This window comes from Amphibalanus amphitrite, unplaced genomic scaffold, assembly GCF_019059575.1.
Source record: "Amphibalanus amphitrite isolate SeventyFive unplaced genomic scaffold, NRLGWU_Aamphi_draft 001410F_arrow, whole genome shotgun sequence".
In the NCBI taxonomy this organism is placed as follows: domain Eukaryota; kingdom Metazoa; phylum Arthropoda; class Thecostraca; order Balanomorpha; family Balanidae; genus Amphibalanus; species Amphibalanus amphitrite.
In genome coordinates, this window is record NW_024882903.1 from 83,264 (window position 1) to 101,857 (window position 18,594).

The 18,594-nt window shown below is 50.7% G+C and overlaps 1 protein-coding gene across 1 annotated transcript in view; it reads left to right on the forward strand.

Annotated features, from left to right (window-relative positions):
* LOC122372864 (protein inturned-like) overlaps nt 1-18,282 on the forward strand; it is an 83,633-nt gene extending 65,351 nt beyond the window's left edge. Inside the window, exons 14-23 of the mRNA XM_043350515.1 lie at nt 715-764; nt 1,165-1,266; nt 2,498-2,580; nt 10,710-10,814; nt 11,120-11,288; nt 11,937-12,006; nt 12,695-12,786; nt 13,483-13,657; nt 14,056-14,159; nt 17,258-18,282. Of these exons, the coding sequence (XP_043206450.1) occupies nt 715-764; nt 1,165-1,266; nt 2,498-2,580; nt 10,710-10,814; nt 11,120-11,288; nt 11,937-12,006; nt 12,695-12,786; nt 13,483-13,657; nt 14,056-14,159; nt 17,258-17,372 (1,065 nt within the window). The 3' untranslated portion in view covers nt 17,373-18,282. The remainder of the gene's footprint in view (nt 1-714; nt 765-1,164; nt 1,267-2,497; nt 2,581-10,709; nt 10,815-11,119; nt 11,289-11,936; nt 12,007-12,694; nt 12,787-13,482; nt 13,658-14,055; nt 14,160-17,257) is intronic.
* The last annotated feature ends 312 nt before the right edge of the window (nt 18,283-18,594 follow it).

Below are 18,594 nucleotides of genomic sequence, written 5' to 3' on the forward strand. Positions count from 1 at the left end.
CCCAGGACTGGAGCATGTTACTGGGAACCGATCGCCGATATAGCTGCTGATGAAATTTGCAGCGCCCCGGCTAATGTGATTGTGTGATCGGCCGGTCGGTCGGTCGGCCAGTGCCGACCCGTGTCATCGGGACTACACACTCTGCTTCGCGCATAACAGCTGCTTTAAATGATGTATATGCTTGCAGTGTGGAATTTGTGACAGACTACCTCGATTGCAGTATGTTATTTAGAGGCACCGACTGTCGTGCTGGCGTACTGTACGCAAACGCATCCAACTGAATATCTGGCTTCTGGTCTGCCGCTGTGTGCTGCTGTATGTGTACGTCGGTCCTGTCTCCGTCAGTTCGGTGTCTGTCTCGCCGTCGATTGCCGTGCTGTACCGGGCGGCGGACTGCGGCAGTGGATTCTGGATACCACCCTGGGTAGTGGCCGGTGCTGCCGGCCTGTATTTCTCGCTGTCTATATCTCTGGGATTACTGTGTTGTACCGGGTGGCGGACGTTGTGACCTGGACCTCTGCCGTCGTTTCACGCTGGCTGCCCCGCTGCCCCGCCGTGCTGTTCTGGGCGGCGGACTGGGTGACCTCTGGGCGTCTGCCGTCATTTCACGCCGGCTCTGCCTCTGCCGTTTGCTGCGCTGTTTAGTGCGCGGCACGGTGTCGCCCCTGAGTCGGTGGCGACCATTTCACGGTGCCTCTCCGCTGTCTGTTACAGAAGCACGCGCTGCTGGCGGTTCTACTCGAGTCAGGCGCCTGCACCGTACAGTGAGTGGGCAGGGCGGGGATCCAATCTAACCTCTCTAAATGCCGTGAGCTTAGCTCCGACCCCAGCCAGATCCGGCCCACTTGGAGACAGTGATATATTTGAGCCACCGCCCTTGGCTGAGGTCAGCGGCTCAAAAAGTATCTGGTCTGTCGACTCTGTTACATGTATTCCCAGAATGTTGCCAATCTGCCGGCGCTGATACAGGCAGATCCGGTACCCAGAATGCCACTAATCCGGCGGATCTGATGCCTGCGGCTCTTGTTTTTTTGCTATGTAACTGTTACGCTGTGAGGGGTTGTTACTGTAATGTGACTGACGGCTGACCCAATGTGACTGACGGCTGACCCATTGTGACTGACGGCTGACCCAATGTGACTGACGGCTGACCCACGTCTGCAGGCCGGCGGCCGGCGCCGGGCCCGACTCGATCTACGTGGAGGAGGCGCAGGCCACGCTGTTCCAGCTCGAATCCATGGGCATCATGGACGTATGTGAGAGCTGGTGAGCGACCGCGCCACGGTGTGGGCCCCGTCCCCCTCCCCCTCCCTCACGGTGTGGGTGGCGGTGGCTGGGAAATGTAATAGATGCCTACATCAGGCTAGACGGGGCTCAATACGAGTTTGGCAAGACTGCCCAGTGCCCAGGCGGCTGACAGGAGCGCTGTTTCAATTGATGCCACTGAGATTCCTCTCCATGTTTGTACATTCTAGCAAGTGTGCTCGAGGAGTTGACAGTTTTCCTTTTGTGGTGAGCACGTTGCTGTTTGTGGTGCTCAAAGCCCTTGTCCGCTTTTGTCGTGGCTCCGTCGGTGGCGCAGACCGCTATGTTTCTTGGTTAGCTTTGTTTGCTGCCAGTCCTACCTCGATCGACAAATCCCAGCGCGGTGTCAGAGTCGCTACGTGCTGTGAACTCTGTGTGCGGTGGACTCTTTGTTGTTCCAGCGTGGTGTCAGAGCCGCCGTGTGCTATGGACTCTGTGTGCGGTGTCACAGCCGCTGCGTGCTGTGTGGACTCTATGTGCGGTGTCAGAGCCGCTGTGTGCTGTGGACTCTGTGTTATCCCAGCCCAGTCCGTCCCCTGTTAGTCCGCCGGAGCCGTGCAAGCACCGACTGGCCGCTGTCGGACCGGTCTCGGACCGCTGCTGTACCGCTGTCTGCCGCGGTGGATCGCTCCCCCGCCGGCCGTTCCGACTAACGGTCGGCCGGTCTGTCGGACGACTCGGAGCGCTACTGCCCGGACCGGTGGCGGGGAGGGGAGGGACGGTTAGAACCTGGGCGGTACCGACAGATAGAGGCCCGTCTCCATGTCAGCGTGGGGAGGGGCACAGAGGTGCGTCTGGGGCTGAGGTGGATGACGGCTGATGGGGTGTGGGGAGCAGTGTGTGTGTGTGTGTGTGTGTGGGTCTGGTGGAAATGTCCTGGCGTTAAAAATGAGCGGATTTAAAATGCTGAGTAACTAAGTGCTGAGTAAGTAAGATTGGTCTTTCATCATGTGAATTATGCATATCATGTGCTACCATTAAAGGTGCGTATCAACTCCTTAGAAATTTTCTCATTATTTAGTAGACACCCGTTAGTGAACGGTGACACTTTTGCTATTGTTTCAGTTGTCTTTTTGAGCAGATTTCTGTGCGTTTTTTATTACTAGACTGCTATACGTTTCGCATTTCATTTCGGTGTAGGCGATAATTGCGGCATATATAAAAAGTTGATGAGTTTTGCATTTCGTTCCAGGTTGGGCGGTAACCCGTCATTGAACACCTCAACAGAGGAAGAATTGCCGGGAGGAGCTCGACCTTACGAAGGATCCGCCAGAGGTGAGTGGCCGTGTGTCAGTGGGCTTTCAGTGACTATCTGACGAGGATAGTCTCAATAGAAAGAATCTCATGTCGGAGGAAGTGCCGGGGAGAAGGGGATAATCTTTACCAACGGCGAGGGTACCTACCACCAGACTAGGTGGCTGGTACCGTGTCACCAGTGTAGCGGGTATGGGACGCCACACTCCACGAACCGATCACGTGTCCTCCAGTGATCAGCTGCTCCGCATCCACCGCAGTTTGGCTGTCAGCATTGTCAGGTGGGCCCTGACAGACCCCGTCTGACTGCTATAAATGAGTCACTCGACCGGCTAAAGCAGAGCTTCTAAAGAGCTCCGTTCGGTTTTATAGCTCTCCGTGCCATAAATCACATCACATCAGTGTCGGCGGCTGGCGCGGGGCGCTGACCGGCCGCTGCCGGGCCCGTGGGCGGCGGCGGGCTCGCCGGCGGCAGTCAATTGGGTGCATCAGCGTCGAGCGGCGGCTGGGCGGCTGACCGATCGGCCACCGACAAATGGCGGTGGCCGATGATCCATCGGACGGCGCCGCGCCGCGCGGCCGCACACCGCCGGACGGCCGCGGCCACGGCCCTGAACCGGTCTGACCTGACCCGGCCGCACACCGCCGGACGGCCATGGGCCCGATCCGGTCTGACCTGGCCCCTGGCCCGGCAGCACGGTCTTACCCCGGCCTGTGCCTTAGGGGTGTCCTGTTACACACAGCCCCGGGTCATGTCATTCCGTCCAACCAACGTTTCTGGGTACCTGCCGTCGACCCGTTCACCCCAGTAGGGCCACCGCGGCAGTCTTATGGTGTCGTAGTCTTATATCTCTGCCGCCAGGCGAGGTCTTTCCCGTCGTTCTAAGGGCGCTACAGGGTATGCTTTACTTTTGCGCCTATCTGCTTCTATGTTGTATTGTATGCTAAAAAAGAGTGTTACAGGGAGTATGCGATTTCAGTTAGTTTGCAACGACCCTAGGGTGGTTGTAACCTCCCTGAACGATCAGTTTGTTTGCAACGACCCTAGGGACGTTACAAAATAACTGCTCGTTCCGGGACGTTGTAACGAAACTAGGGTCGTTGCAACCTCCCTAGTTAGTATGCAACGAACCTAGGGTTGTTACAAAATAACTAGGGAGTTTAAGAATTCATCGAGTCTCGTTTCACAGGAGGGCCGTCAACAATCTTGACCAATGAAAATCTTGTTCAAGCTAGTTCAGTTTAAAAGAAAAGGAGAACAAAATTTGAACATTCAGCTCAGGAGTATATGTGGTGCCCGGGACAATGCACGTAACTGTGATAATTTTGGCTGCATTATATCGCCAGCAATATGCTTACATGTAGAAAATATAGTTACTGGGGTAGGTGTGATGGATATCCGTCGCTATCCGTGTGCGGGTTATCCCTCACACTTTTAGGGGTGCGGGCCGGATAAAACCCCTCGTTTTTTTTCGCGATTATCTCGCGTTAAAAGCGGCCGATTGTGACGAAACTTTGAGTGTCCTCGAACTTATCTACGTTACTGGTTACACATTCTCTATACAATTCATGATCCTGAAACCAATGACCTTTGACCTTTGATCTGATTTCTGAGACCATGGCCGACCGAAATGATTTGCCGTTTATGTTAGCGCACATAAAATTGCGTTTCCAGACTTCTATTGTGATTACATATAAACATGCCAACATGTGAGCTGATGGTTGTCCCATGCATCATGATGGGTTTCAAGTTGCCTTGTCAGTTGTCGGCCAGGTCAAGGTCATTGACGTTTGGTGAATTCGGGTGACTTTCAAATTTTACGATTTTAAGGGATTTATTTTTTAGCTTATTTCGAATTCAGCATTCGTTGAGACATTTGAGAAGTACGTAGGTATAGTTGTAATGCCAATGCAACTTGCTACGAAGCTGTCGCTGGTGGTTTAGGTACACCTGCTATAAACAGGTGGTGCGGATGGGACGCCTACTACTTGACCCAAACTTACCCAACCCAGCCTGGCTTTATCCTCGCCCCCCAAGTTTTTTTTTCGCGATAGCTCCGAACACGCCAGCAACAGAGAGCTGAAACTAGGCATACCTGACCTTTGATTCAAGCCGGATCTTGTGACACCAACCAGATTTTCAGGTCAGGTCAGGCTACTGACCTATGACGTCATAAGTGGACGGACCTCAGATGCCGCAACTTCGCAACGCCCTCAGTCCCAGAGGAGCTTTTACAGGGTGATGAAACTTACAGTACGTGCATCTTCTAGAAGTCTCACAACTTGTACCTCTAGGATTTTTCCTAAAGATCACATGAGGTCAGGTCCGGGTCGGTCACGTCACCTCACCACTAAAAGTCCATTGAGAAAAATGAAAACTGCTATTCTGGCGCCGGGAACGATCTCAAACTATCGCAAGCACACGGATCGTGATTTCATGCACTCCTTGCAAGGTTAGATGCTTCGATTTTGCATTGTTGATGTTGCATGACGTCATTTATGACGTCACTAGGGTCATACGAGCTTTTCCTCAATAACTCCCGATCAAACTGAGCTAGCGAGACGGTTAAGCCACCGATGGACGCAGGAAGACCTGCCGAATCGAATAATATGCAGCATGACCTCCTTTGACCAATTTCGCGACCTAGGGGTCCCTGACCTGACCTTGACCCGAGGTCAACACCTCAAGTTGACCTCACCCGAACAAAAAGTATACCATTCGATGCGCGTAAGCAAGGCGAGCACATTGATGCTAAAATCGCCCTAAGCGACTGTTTTTTTTTTTTTTAAGAAATTATTAATCAAAAACCGAACCAGTGTCTTGGGTCACTTGACCTGACCTCAGAGGTCACCGGTTGACCTGAGACCTTAAAATCGGGTGCTAGTTGCTGTGTCTCCTAACGGCACACACGCCCGTTTTTTTCCGCGACGCTCTAACTCCATCAGGGGTGAAAAACGACGAGGGGTCGTATCAACCCTCCCCCCGGCCGGAGCGTATGTAGAAAACCAACAGGTCCTGCGGGGTTAACTCTCGCCCTTATTGGTGTTTTGCTAGCCGCAAACGCACAGGACGGGGCTAGGTTATTGGCTGACCATCCAGGTCAGGCCAGTGACTCAAAAGTCTGGAAAATCGAGACCTGTTAAAACTTTGGAGAGTTAGGTTGTTACGAGTTTTTTTTTTTCGGGGCGCTGATCACGAATTTCATATTAGCTTTGATCACCGATGATGTCTTGATGTTTTTAGGCCAGGTCGGGTCAGGTCAGGTCAGGTCAACCAGTAGGCGTCTTACTAGCTGTCCATAGTAGGTGTTAACCACCACTGACAGCTTCGTGACATGGTACGAAGGCGCCAAAAATGCTTCGTTAATGTTCAAATGGGTGTTAAATTCGAAATCAGCTCAAAAAACTAGCCTGAAAATATATGAACCCAGAAGTGAACTAAGGTAATCTAAGGTCAATGACATTGACCTGACCTTCACGTGACCTTGACACCCAACATAATGCATGGGACCACCATCATTTCACATGTTTAAACGTTTACAATCACAAAAAGACTGGAAACGAGCGGATAATAGCCGTTTTTACGAAGGGCTTCCTGGCGAATGCCCATCTAAAACAAAACTGCCCATCTAATGCCCATCTAAAAACAACACCTAACCCTCGCCCTGGCAGGGGGGGTCGATGCGACCCCCCCCTAAGGTTTTTCGAAGATAGCGTAAAAACGGCGGCGCGCAGCGCCGCCAAATTTAGCACAGCCTATAGGGCAACCTATTTACATATGACCTGAAAATTTCAGGTCCGGGTGACCTTGGGTCAGGTCACCAGGTCAGAAAAACCGGTACAAGGTCATGGTCAAATTTCAATTTTCTTTTTGCACCTGTCCAACTCACAGTTTTGGACTGATTTCCTTCAAACTTTCAGGATGTGCTAAGTTCACCGAGTTGTATAACATATAGTTCGTTTTTTTTTAGGTCACTGACCTGAGGTCAGTTAGAGGTCATTACGTCGTAATGTTAAGCCTATGGGAAAATACTAAATTCGGAAAATACTGGAGATATCCGCTTCGTTCTATCACTTTTGTGCTTTAAAACCACAGTACTTAACAGCAGGTCACTTGGTGCTTCTTTGTTTGGTGTACTTATCAATGGGTCAGGTCAAATGAGGTCAACTGAGGTCAAATGACGTTTTTGCCAATAACTTGGCACATAATGACGCTAGAGCTTAAAAAATGGTATCATTGTGTTCCTGGTGATCAGCCGAATCGAATGATATGCGATATGATGCAATTTGGTTAACTTGAACTTAATTTATTAATTTAAGTTTACTTAAAATTTAAGAAAAACTTTAAGTACACTTAAGCAAGCTAAAAAGTATATCATTCGACGCGCCTTGACGTGCTGAGTTCACTGGTGCTTTTTTTTGCTCTATCTTAATTAGATCAAAAGTTATAAGCGAAAAACTTTTGACCTGTTTTTAGCGAAATTTTTACATTTATACCCCCAAAACCCGCTAAATATTGACCTAGAGCAACCAAATTTGTACAGGGGCGAGAACTCCAGGGGGCCCACCTACCTACCAAATTTGGTGTTTCTAGGTGCCATAGGAGCCAATCGCGAGGGGGGGGGTCGCATCGACCCCCCCTGCCAGGCCGTGTTATGAAAAATGCCCTGCCAGGGCGAGGGCTAAGAATGCCCATCTAATTTGCACAAATCTGCACCAAATGTTCACCTTATCTGCACAAAATGTGTACTAGATGGCCGTCGTGAAAGGTACTCCTGAGCTGAATGTCAAATTTTGTTCTTCTTTTCTTTTAAACTGAACTAGATCGAACATGATTTTCATTGGTCAAGATTGCTGACGGCCCTCCTGTGAAACGAGACTCGATGAATTCTTAAACTCCCTAGTTATTTTGTAACAACCCTAGGTTCGTTGCATACTAACTAGGGAGGTTGCAACGACCCTAGTTTCGTTACAACGTCCCGGAACGAGCAGTTATTTTGTAACGTCCCTAGGGTCGTTGCAAACAAACTGATCGTTCAGGGAGGTTACAACCACCCTAGGGTCGTTGCAGTGGCGGCGCCAGCCCCTCGTGACCGGTTAGGCACTCTGTCGTGGCCAGGTGGGAGTCGAGGTACCCCAAGGAGTTATCACCACGCTTAATTTGCCCCTAATTTGGCCAGCAGAGCAGGCGTGGCGCTCCCTCTCCCGGTGCCGTCAGCCACTCGCGCTTCTCGTAGAACTCCGGGTTGAATCTCCGCTTGGTTTTCCCATACTGCATACAACAAGGAAGGGGTAGAACGCATTTTTAGGCAAGGCAGATCTTCACTCCCAGCTTCAAATGGGAAAAATCATGCACAACCACAATCATACCGCCACTACCACCATGCCCATAACCACCACCACCACCATCACCACCATCACCATCACCATTACCACCACCACCACATCTCATGCTTCAGCACCACCACTACCAGCACCATCTGCATTCAAAGGAAAGACCTTTCCCAGGTGTCTTTTTAAGTGCATCAAGTGTCAAACTTTAAATAAGGTCATTGCCCATAATTCAAAGCCCATTTCCAACCCATATTAAAAACAACAACAGGAAGTACATTTTCATATAGCAAAGGTGTGTAGTGTACAATCTACAAGAGCACAATTAGTATGCATGGTGCTAATTCATAAATAGTATAAACTCATAAATAGTATAAAGCAGTACCAACTGCCAAAATCATAATGTACAAATTAAGGATACAAGCTTCAAGATAGCCACATTTAGGTACTGGTCCTAGCAAAGATGTACCTAATTAGCTATATGGGCTGCAAGCACCAATCTAATCCAATGCAATCATATGTACATAGCATAGTACAAAGCATAGTGACCTTGAATTATCCCACGATTATCCTTACCCAGCTCTGACATATACCCACTCAATCAGTAAGGAGTAGTGGAAGTTACAGGCAGTACGCCTTTTTCCATATATTCAAGACTTCAAGACTTCAAGACTACATTTTATGACAAATGCAAATGGAACCATCATCTCAGCATGATGCTGAATCAGAGAAAGGTTCAGTTGGCATGGTAAAGATTGCAATGTAATATTAAAAGCCAAATTTAAAAAACAGCCCATGCAGCCAAACACTGACCATGAAACAACAATGTGATGTGAAGTTTGATGACTAGATTTCACTTTCTGCACACCCATAACATGGGTGAAGCAAAACAATTATTATAAATGACTATCAAAATCAGCACATCAGCATCAGCATATCCACAAAAAAACAGCCTAGACATGTTCCATGTATTTCACTCTGACACCAGACTACATAATTCAGGATAGCATAACTAATCAAGTCATAAGTAACTGAATGATTTCCACATTCCACAAGGCACTCAAAACAACCAAACAAGTAACTAGCAAAATGAAATAAATGACACCAATTTTGATTCAAATACATTCATCAAAATATACTATTAAAACAGCCAATGCAGCAATTCAGCACAACAATTTAAATCAAAATCAAACACAACAAGAGGTGAAACTGAAATGTAAAATGAATAGGTATGTATGCCTCGTCTGTCAATGCAGTTTAATACAAATTTGAAGTATACAAAATATGATACCCTCACTATAAAATCAAAACATTTGGGAGGAGGGCCATGACCCCAATGGATCACTAGGATCCACCTAGATCCACCTGTGATTCCGCATTGCTATTTTTGTGATGCCATTGTGTTTTTAATTTGCATTGTATGCCTTTTTTGTTCAATAGATCAGCCACAGTCAAGGGAAAGTTGGTGTCTTGACCACCCCACTTACCTGAGCTTCCCACTTAAGATCTGGTTTCGGCCGCCCATCCTGAACAATTTTCACCTTCTCAACATAGCTTCTACTAGCAAAACTATTCCTTAGCAGCTCATCAACGATGCTTGGGCAAGACATGTCTTCCTTTCATTTAAAAGTTCCTATTAAAATGTTGAAACCAACATGAAACAAACATGCTAGGACAGGAACAACCACAAGTAAAATAACATAGCAATCCCACCAACTATCACGTCGCACAACAAAAACAGATCGCACAACAAAAACGTTCAGAAACGAGACGATGCCAGTCTAACCGCCAAGAACTAGCCAAATTTCTTGGCAGGTCTTGTTCGAATCTTGTCCTTGCTCAATGATTATCGCCAAGAAAGGCAGGTTAGGCGTGCCTGATAGCCCAACATTTCTGGAGTTGCCAGCCCATGTAAATTGAATGCAGGCATCTGGACATGAGGCAGCTAAATTATTGCACACTAGGCTGCATTAAAATTATAGCGAATAATACGTGCATGAGTTGAACGTTGGGGTTAGTAGGGTAACTATATGTTATCAAATCACTAAAATCATCGGTAAAAAGTATTTATAATTTAAAACAAAAAACAAAAAAGCAGAAATCTAACCCAGAAAATTCTGGTTAGGCACTGCCTGAGTTGCCTTAATGGGCGAACCGCCACTGGGTCGTTGCAAACTAACTGAAATCGCATACTCCCTGTAACATGTGTTACAGGGAGTATGCGATTTCAGTTAGTTTATACCATATATTTATATACCAATACCAATATTATACCAATATTTGCTGGTTATTCCAAGGCAATTCGACATTATCGCCGGTCCTGCATTGTCAACATTTGTCTTGAACTTGGGAGCTCCTAGCTGTTGCTTTTATACGGCCATATATTTCATGATAATGGTGATATGGAGCTGCTTGCATTTCCAATGGGAAATTCAGTATGTACTGTTGGTCGTAGAAGACCAAGCTAAACCACCGAAATAAACTAAATAAACGGACAAAGGACTAAGGTTAACGTTAACGTTATGCACTCTTTTATTACTGTGACCTTTGGTCAGTTTTGGCCTAGTCCGAACCACGGCCGAGCTTTAGTTGAACGATAGCGCAACTGGACGCAGCCGTCACTGGTCAGACCGCCTGCCGCTCAATACTGATTGGCGCTTTGCGTCAGTATGCGCCTGGAAAACTTTGTGCCGAGCGAAACTTTGTGTCGGCATGGCAGGGTGCGCCTGTGTATCTGCGATGCGCCGCTCGATAGTTGTTATTGCTCCAATGCGCCAAAAGGTGATGTCTCTCTACTCGGTGTGGTGCTCTGTCCTCAGACACGCTGCTGGAGACGCGCTGGTGGAGCCGCCTGGTGGCCGCGCGCCGAACTGACAGCCGCCGGTCCCGTAGCAGCGCCGAGCAGTCCTTCAAAGGAGCAGACGGTAAGGAGACGCCGGGGTTAGGGGTTAGCAAGGGGACAGTCGCTAGTCCCATAGCAGTACCGAAGAGTCTGCCAGTGGATGGGACGGTAGGGGGACGCCGCGGGTGGAGTTTGACGCCTTCGGAGAGACGATGAACCGTCAGGTGATCTGTTCTAGGGCAGGTGCGTGATTGGTTCATAGCTCATTTGGTTGGTATCGTGTGGTTTGTTATTATAAGGCTGTTTCATGGCTGGCATGGTTGCTAGGATCAGTTTATCCGTTCTGACATTCAGACTGGTGACATTTTGTGTGTCGGCCGCCACCAGGTCCCAGTTCCCTGGAGGACACACGCAGTGGCGGCGGCGGGAGCGCCTCAGGCAGCGGGACCGGCGGCCGCGGCGGCAGCGGCAGCGGCAGCGCCTCCTGGCGACAGGAGCCGGCCGACAGTCCCGCCTCCGCGTCAGAGACGGGCGCCGCACCGGCCCGACACCAGCCGTCAGTATTACAGACTATGTAGTTAGTTAGCCCTCGTGTGATAGGTGTCTTAATTATTAGCTTTCCATCACATTTTAAGTGACTAGCCCAGTCAGGCATAGACAACTTTGTTAGGACCACAAGATTTATACTAAGGCCAAGATCCGCACCACATTGTACCACGTAAATATTTAAGAAGTGATACCTTTGGCGACATTGACTAGCCCATTAAGACCGCTCAGAAACCCTCGTCGTCGTCGTCTTGGATGACTTCCCAGCGAAGTTATGTCCCTCCCAATAGTCGTCATTTCCGTGCAGTGCCAGTTAGATCAGTATTTCATCTGCCGTTATTCCGGGCGCATTCAGTGCCCCAGCGAACACGTCTCAAACTCGGTCCCAACTTTTCCCGCTGTTGTGAATTAGGGCATACCGAGCAGACACAGGCCTGGCAACTTGGATTGAAATCCGTCTGTCGGTATCGGCTAGACCGGATGGCACCGGTGAAATAGCACGGATGGTGCACCGACGTCTGGCATATGTCTGTATCGTGAGACGGAGTGGAAATGTAGCGCGGTGAGAGAAGTTTAAGTGGTAACACAACTTGTTCCCCTACTCTGGCGGAGCGCCGAACTTGGCCGGCGGTCGGTGACGGCGTTGTTTTGTTGGCAGGCACTCGGCGTCAGACGACGGGGACAGTTCGACCGACGACTCTGCGGCCGACACGTGGGAAATCTACAGGGTAAGGGGTGACAGGAACACGTGGCCGACACGTGGGAACTCTACAGGGTAAGGGGTGTGGGGACACGCGACCGACACGTGGGAAGTCTACAGGGTAAGGGGTAACGTGGCCGACACGTGGGAAATCTACAGGGTAAGGGGTGACAGGGACACGTGGCCGACACGTGGGAAATCTACAGGGTAAGGGGTGACAGGAACACGTGGCCGACACGTGGGAAGTCTACAGGGTAAGGGGTAACGTGGCCGACACGTGGGAAATCTACAGGATAAGGGGTGACAGGGACACGTGGCCGACACGTGGGAAATCTACAGGGTAAGGGGTGACAGGGACACGTGGCCGACACGTGGGAAATCTACAGGGTAAGGGGTACGGGTGTGTGGTGTTCGCTATGCGCTTATGCACTAGGGAATGGTCCAATCTGGCTGCTTGTCTACTCATTACCAACTGAAAGGACACTTTTCAACTATAACGCGGCGTTTTACAAGCCCTTTTCTCACCATGCACCTGCCCAAAGAAGGCAGCTGCTGTTTTATGCTAGTTTAGCAGGTGCAAATGTGAACACTTAGCCTTAATTGATACACTAACAGCTGTACAAACAATACACTAACTGCTCACGCTATCCTAAGCAGCTGCAAGGTTGATTTCTCACACCGCCCTCTCAACTCATCATTAATTGTTTGTTTTCCAGGGACCTCCGAAGAGTCGGTTGCTGCCGAACCAGTACGATCTGATGGAGAACAAGAAGATATACATGGGCCAGGCCCTGGAGGACTCCAGGAGGTGCGTACACTCCCCCGTCTCTGAGCGGAGAGGTGGCCGCGCCCGCTGAACTGCAGCAGTGATCGATCGTCTCACATCTGTCAGGATTTGTCCGCGGTCCGCGCCTGCCTCAGTAGTTAACGCCGGAGCAGGGATAACTTACGTCAAATAAGGGGAATAATGCGGCGATTGATTGCGGCGAGCTCGTTTCTATTCACCGACTATTGCCAAACCGATGACGTTAGTTCAGTGATGCCGTAACAGACGACAGCTCGGTGTGTGGGCGGTTTTGTGACGTCATTAAACCACCATTCTTATTCACAAAATTGTAGACCCTCGTTTTGCGTACCTACAGGCTCGCTGTCGCCGGTCTTTGCCAAACAACTCTCCCTTGTCTGGAACAAATAATGTTGATGCTTCGTAAATTCGACCTAAGACTTTATTTTACCTTAATGCCTAACCTGTCACCTGCTTAGTATTTGTTGTGCTCTCTGGAAATACTATCCTGGAGGTCTTTTGTTATCGTTTTTCTCGTCAATCTACAACCGTTTGTTCAAAATTTGCACGGGGAGATATTTCTCATCCCCTTTCCCTCTCAAACCAATACGAGGTAGACGGCTATTGACAGCCCAGCCAATGCAGGATGACACGCTCGCGAATATGCTCTGTTACGACTGAAGCACTGAGCAAGCTGTCCGGTGCCCGTCTCTCCGCCAGGGTGGTGGCCGACTCGTTCTCTGTGGCGCTGCAGCACGTGCTGCTGGACGTACCGGCGGCCACCTACCTGGCGCTGCCGGAGCCGCTGCTGGCCGCCTGGCTGCGGCCGGAGCTGGTGGCTGCCTTCGGGCGCGCCGTGGCCCGACTGCTGCCACTGCTGGCGCAACGACCGCCGGTACGCAGGGGAGAGGAGGGCGGTGGGGACGGGAGAGGCAGCGCCGCCTGTAGGGAGGGAAGGACGGGCACGTCGGTACGGAGGGAGGGATGGCCCCACCATTACGGGAGAAGGGGAGGGGATGACTGTGCTAAAGTTATGAACCGGGTAGGATCATTATCAGGTTGTCGTTTGATAACACTGTTCTGTAGAGGACACTGCATTTTAACTGGTTGCGGTCGTATGAATAATGTGAGAAAGATTGCTGTGTTCCAGGGCACTCACAAGGCGAGCAGAGCCGACTGGTTTGGCATTCGATATCAGTGGGGGTCTGACTTCCTGAACAGGGTTTTGTGATAAACTACAGCGTCGCTATCGGTACGTGACCCGCCTCTAACGCCTGTGTCTCTCCGCTGCAGGTGACGGGCGGCTTCTCTGGCGGCCCGGCCGCCGGCAGGCCGCACGAGGTCGGCACGCTGTTCACCCTGGATGGCCAGGAGGGACAGACCTTCTGGGTGGTCGGGTGAGTTCACGACAGCGCTAACCCACGGGACAGATCTGGGTAGTGGGGTGAGTTTCCCTAAGTGCAGCGCTAACCCGAGTAACAGAGTAGTTTGAGTGGGTCACATCCCTGATCCGAGATGCACAGAGTATGTACACATGATCCGAGCTAAGTGTTGCAGCCAGGGATGCGGAGCCGGAGCCGGAGTCGGAGCCGGAGCCGCCGGAGCCGGCATATTTTGCCCGGAGGCGGAGCCGGAGCCGGAGCCGTGAAACAATATAGCCCGGAGCCGGAGCCGGAGCCGGAGCCGCCAAAAAAGGGGGCGACTCCGGCTCCTTTTTATTTTTTGAAGAGGAAAAAAATAATTGACCTAGTTCGGTTTGACAGTACAAGGCAGTAAAACATATGGTACTTACGTCATGGGCCATCAAGTGAATGAAAAAATCCGAATATCCCCAGTATCCCACAGTACGCAAACAACTTCCTGTTTGCTCTTCCCCCCCCCCCCACGTCTACTGCATCCCCAGAACATGAGGACCAGTCATCAGGTGACGGCCATTGTTTTCAAACCAGTGCACAGTGGGGATTTTTCCGATCTAGCACGTATTTATTCGTAGAGGGCAAACCATAGGTAGAATTGTAGCCAGATTGTGCAGAGATGTTGGCTGGTGTGTCCTGGTGAGAATTTTACCTGTAAATGTGCATAATCAACATAGTATAGGGGGGTTCAATTGGACCCCCGCTCAGCCGTTTGGCCCCTGATCAAGCTAGAGCTTCGCGGAAAAGTCAAGCGTGCTGCCTATGACGAAATTAGGCCGAATATATCCAATTTCAAAGTCCAAGGTCATAAGCTGACTTTCCAAGTCAGTTTAATGACCCAACTAAAGTTGGGAAATCGAGACCTCTTGAAACTTCGCAAAGTTAGGGTGTTACGGGGTATTTTGGGGTGCTGATCACGAATTTCATGTTAGTTTTGATCACAGACGATGTCTTTATGCATTTAGGCCAGGTCGGGTCAGGTCACGTTAGATCAATTAGTAGGCGTCCTGCCGGCCATCCATAGAAGTGTCACCTACTACTGATAGCTTCGTAACATGGAACGAAGGCACTAGAACTACTTCGTAAATATTCAAATGGCTGCTAAAATCGAAATCAGCACCAAAAACTACCCTAGAAACAAGTAAAACTCGAAAAAGTGAACCAAGGTCATCAAAAGGTCAATGACCTTGATTTGACCTTCACGTGACCTTGACTCCCACCATTATGCATGGCACCAACATCATTTCACATATTTGAACGTTTAAAACCACAAAAAGACTGGAAACCGCGGATAATGTGAGCTGGCATACGCCGAATCGCGATTCCGGCCAAACATGGTCTCGAGAAATATGCCACAGGTCAAAGGTCAGTTGGGTCAGAGTCATGAAATTTTTAGGTTAGATGTAAAATTGATGATCTCGAGGGTACCGAAAGTTTCGGCGCGATCGGCCGCTTTTTGCGCGAGTAATTTGCGGAAAACCATGGGGTTTTATCCGACCCCTTCCCCCTCCCCCTCCCCACAAGTGCGATGGTTAATAAGGTTACGGTATGTATAATTTACGCTTGTCATCCTATTCCTAATGAATGTGTCTCAGAAAATATGCATCATATAAATCACGAAGTAAAATTATTCGCCTATGTCCGGAACATACCTATATCGTGCTGTTTGCCCTAGCGCTCCTCGAGTGGGGTGTTAAGATACTCTAATGTGAATATTCCGTGTTCAGGCAAGTTTCGGCAGCCAAACTAGGCGTTGTCTTGTGCAGAAGAAAGTGGCGAATTCGATAGGATATATTTCGGAGTGGAAAAGTGTGGAGAACATTGTTGATTTCCTACATTTATTTAGAATACCATTCCTTCAATATGGTGTCTGTAAGGGTTTTTTGTAAAGGGCATTTTTTGTGACCTTAGTAAGGTTGTGGCATACTTTCTGTTTGCCATTCCATTCCTAATAAAGGTGCCTTTCAGACGATATGCAACTTTAAGACCTCGCAAGATTAAAACCAACAGGACAGGACAATGAAATTGAGCTATACTTTCGGGCCTTGCTGAGCCCATTGAGTAATCACGCATGAGTGTGAACTTTGGGCGCATTTTTCCTAGTTTTGCTGTGGACATACAGATAAAACAATGCCATATATGAAAAATTCAGACATTTCTTAGCCCTACTGACACAAAAAATAAACAAAAATCCAAAACATATTTTTTGAATTAATAGGCGCTAGATCGGAAAAATCCCCACTGTGCAGTGCAGTGGACTGCGACTCCCAGCACCGTCTCATCCCACACACCCCCCACCCCTCATCCCCCAATGCAGCCGAGACGGGTGTCAGTTTACGATGGTTCACTGAACTCCGATTCGCGGCGACTGCGTTTCCCGAATGCCATCGCTTCCTAGCCCTTTGTTCTGCCAGTTCTCTCCGAGGTGCGTTTGCGCGGGGACGCGGTGAGCCGGTCATGGCAAAGAGTAACGCGTATAACCAATCCAATTTTTCTTCCACCCGTATTTAATTGATTGCGTAGGGGATGTACTGAGTCGGAGCCGGAGCCGCCGGAGCCGGAGCCGCCGGAGCCGGACCATTTTACTCGGAGCCGGAGCCGGAGCCGGAGCCGCCATAACATTTCACCCGGAGCCGGAGCCGGAGCCGGAGCCGATTTTTTTCTCCGGAGCCGGAGCCGGAGCCGGAGCCGTCTGAAATTTCCACGGCTCCGCATCCCTGGTTGCAGCGGTATGTCGCCACCCGTTCCCGATGGCCCACGCGTTCATTATTCAGTGTCAGGGTCGGGGTGAAGCGTTGGTATGATCGCCCCGTCGCGCGGTCACCTTGACACCTGCACGGCCCCCGGCTGTTTGGTATGCGGCCACCGCCGGGCAGCCCGCGACCCGTGTCTCGGCCAGTGTCCACCTCATTCCGCCGTCTGCCCGGTGTTTATGCCGGGCCACGCCGGGATGCGGCGCGCTCTGGCCATTGTCTCTGTCCGGTATGTGCTGTGCATTCGCGGGCCGATCGGCCATTGTTTGCGGCGCCGCTGTTTGTGAGTCCGGCGTGTGCGCCGCTGACGGCTGTTTCCCGCTCCAGCCGGCAGATGGCAGCGCCGGCGCAGCGGCTGCTGTTCGTCTGTGTGCCCGGCTCCACACCGCCCAACATGCTGGAGATGGCCTTCCGGCTGATCCACGGCACCGGGCCGCGATAACTTCGCGTGACCTGGCACGGGCCGCGATGACCTCGCGACCGGACACGGGCGGCCATGTGACCTGACCCTCGGGCCGCAGTGATCCGTGGCCTGACCCTGGGTAGACTGCGGTGACCTGGTGACCTGACCTTGACTCCAGTGACCTGATTGTCCGGGTCCGATGTGGGTGTGGATCGCAAGTTCAGATCACTCCTGGACTCGGGTGATTTTGTGACGGCAGACGACTGCTTTCACTGCTCCCACAGCGGCTCTCAGTCGCGTCCTTCCTCCCCAGTGCAATATTGCGACCGGATGAGCCAGCACGGAGTTGTGCCGTAGCTACCCGCTGGTTGCGTATCTAGTGCCAAAAGCGGCAGCGGAGCTCTACCATGTTCCGTCCGACGTACCTGACTGGAAATGTGTGTGGACGTACAACGACTGTAGGACGACTGGAGGACTTCCCACGGCCGGTGACTCCTGACCAGGTGTGACGTCACCTGTATGACGTCACGCCATGTGGATCAAACAGACGATGTCCCCTGTCCGGCGGGTAGGGGACGGGGACACGGGACAGGTTTCCGTTGACACGGCCGGCGGCTGAGCGCCGCGGACACATATTGATCCGTCCCGGAGCAGACCGGCTGATGTGCTCGGTAACAGTGAGGCTCACCTATCGAAGAGGCTGATCGTTGTTACTTGCGTACAATTTGTTTCGGGGAGGGCTGCTTTTCCCGTGTGGGTCGGGCCGCGAAGCCAGCCCTGTGCGCTTTGGGCCGCCCCTGGGCCGTACGTGATGTTATTTATCGCATTAACGTTCTATATATTCTGTACGTTGCTCTGCCATTGTTTCACATTTATACGGGTCACTCTTGATACGTACTTTTCCGTCCATTTTCAAGGCGGCTGTGCTTGTTGCAATATACATATTTATAAGTGTCTTGCGTTTTTGCCCACTCTTGTGCCGCGAATGGTTAGTTGAAGTTGATCACGAGTCCTATTGCTCCGACTTGGTGAGGCGTGTGCCTCTGGAGTTACGCCTCTGCTGCGAGCGCTGCCCTGCCTCGGCTCTCGCCCCGTGGTCAGGTGGCAGGTCACCTCCGGACTCCGTGTTGGAAGCTGTTTGGTGTAGCCGAGACTTATGAACCGTCGGACAGTTTCAGAACCAGGGCTGATGGATTTTCGGTAACTCCAATTACGGCTTCCAAAAATCAACCCTGGCTCCGACTCAGAGTAGAACTATCGA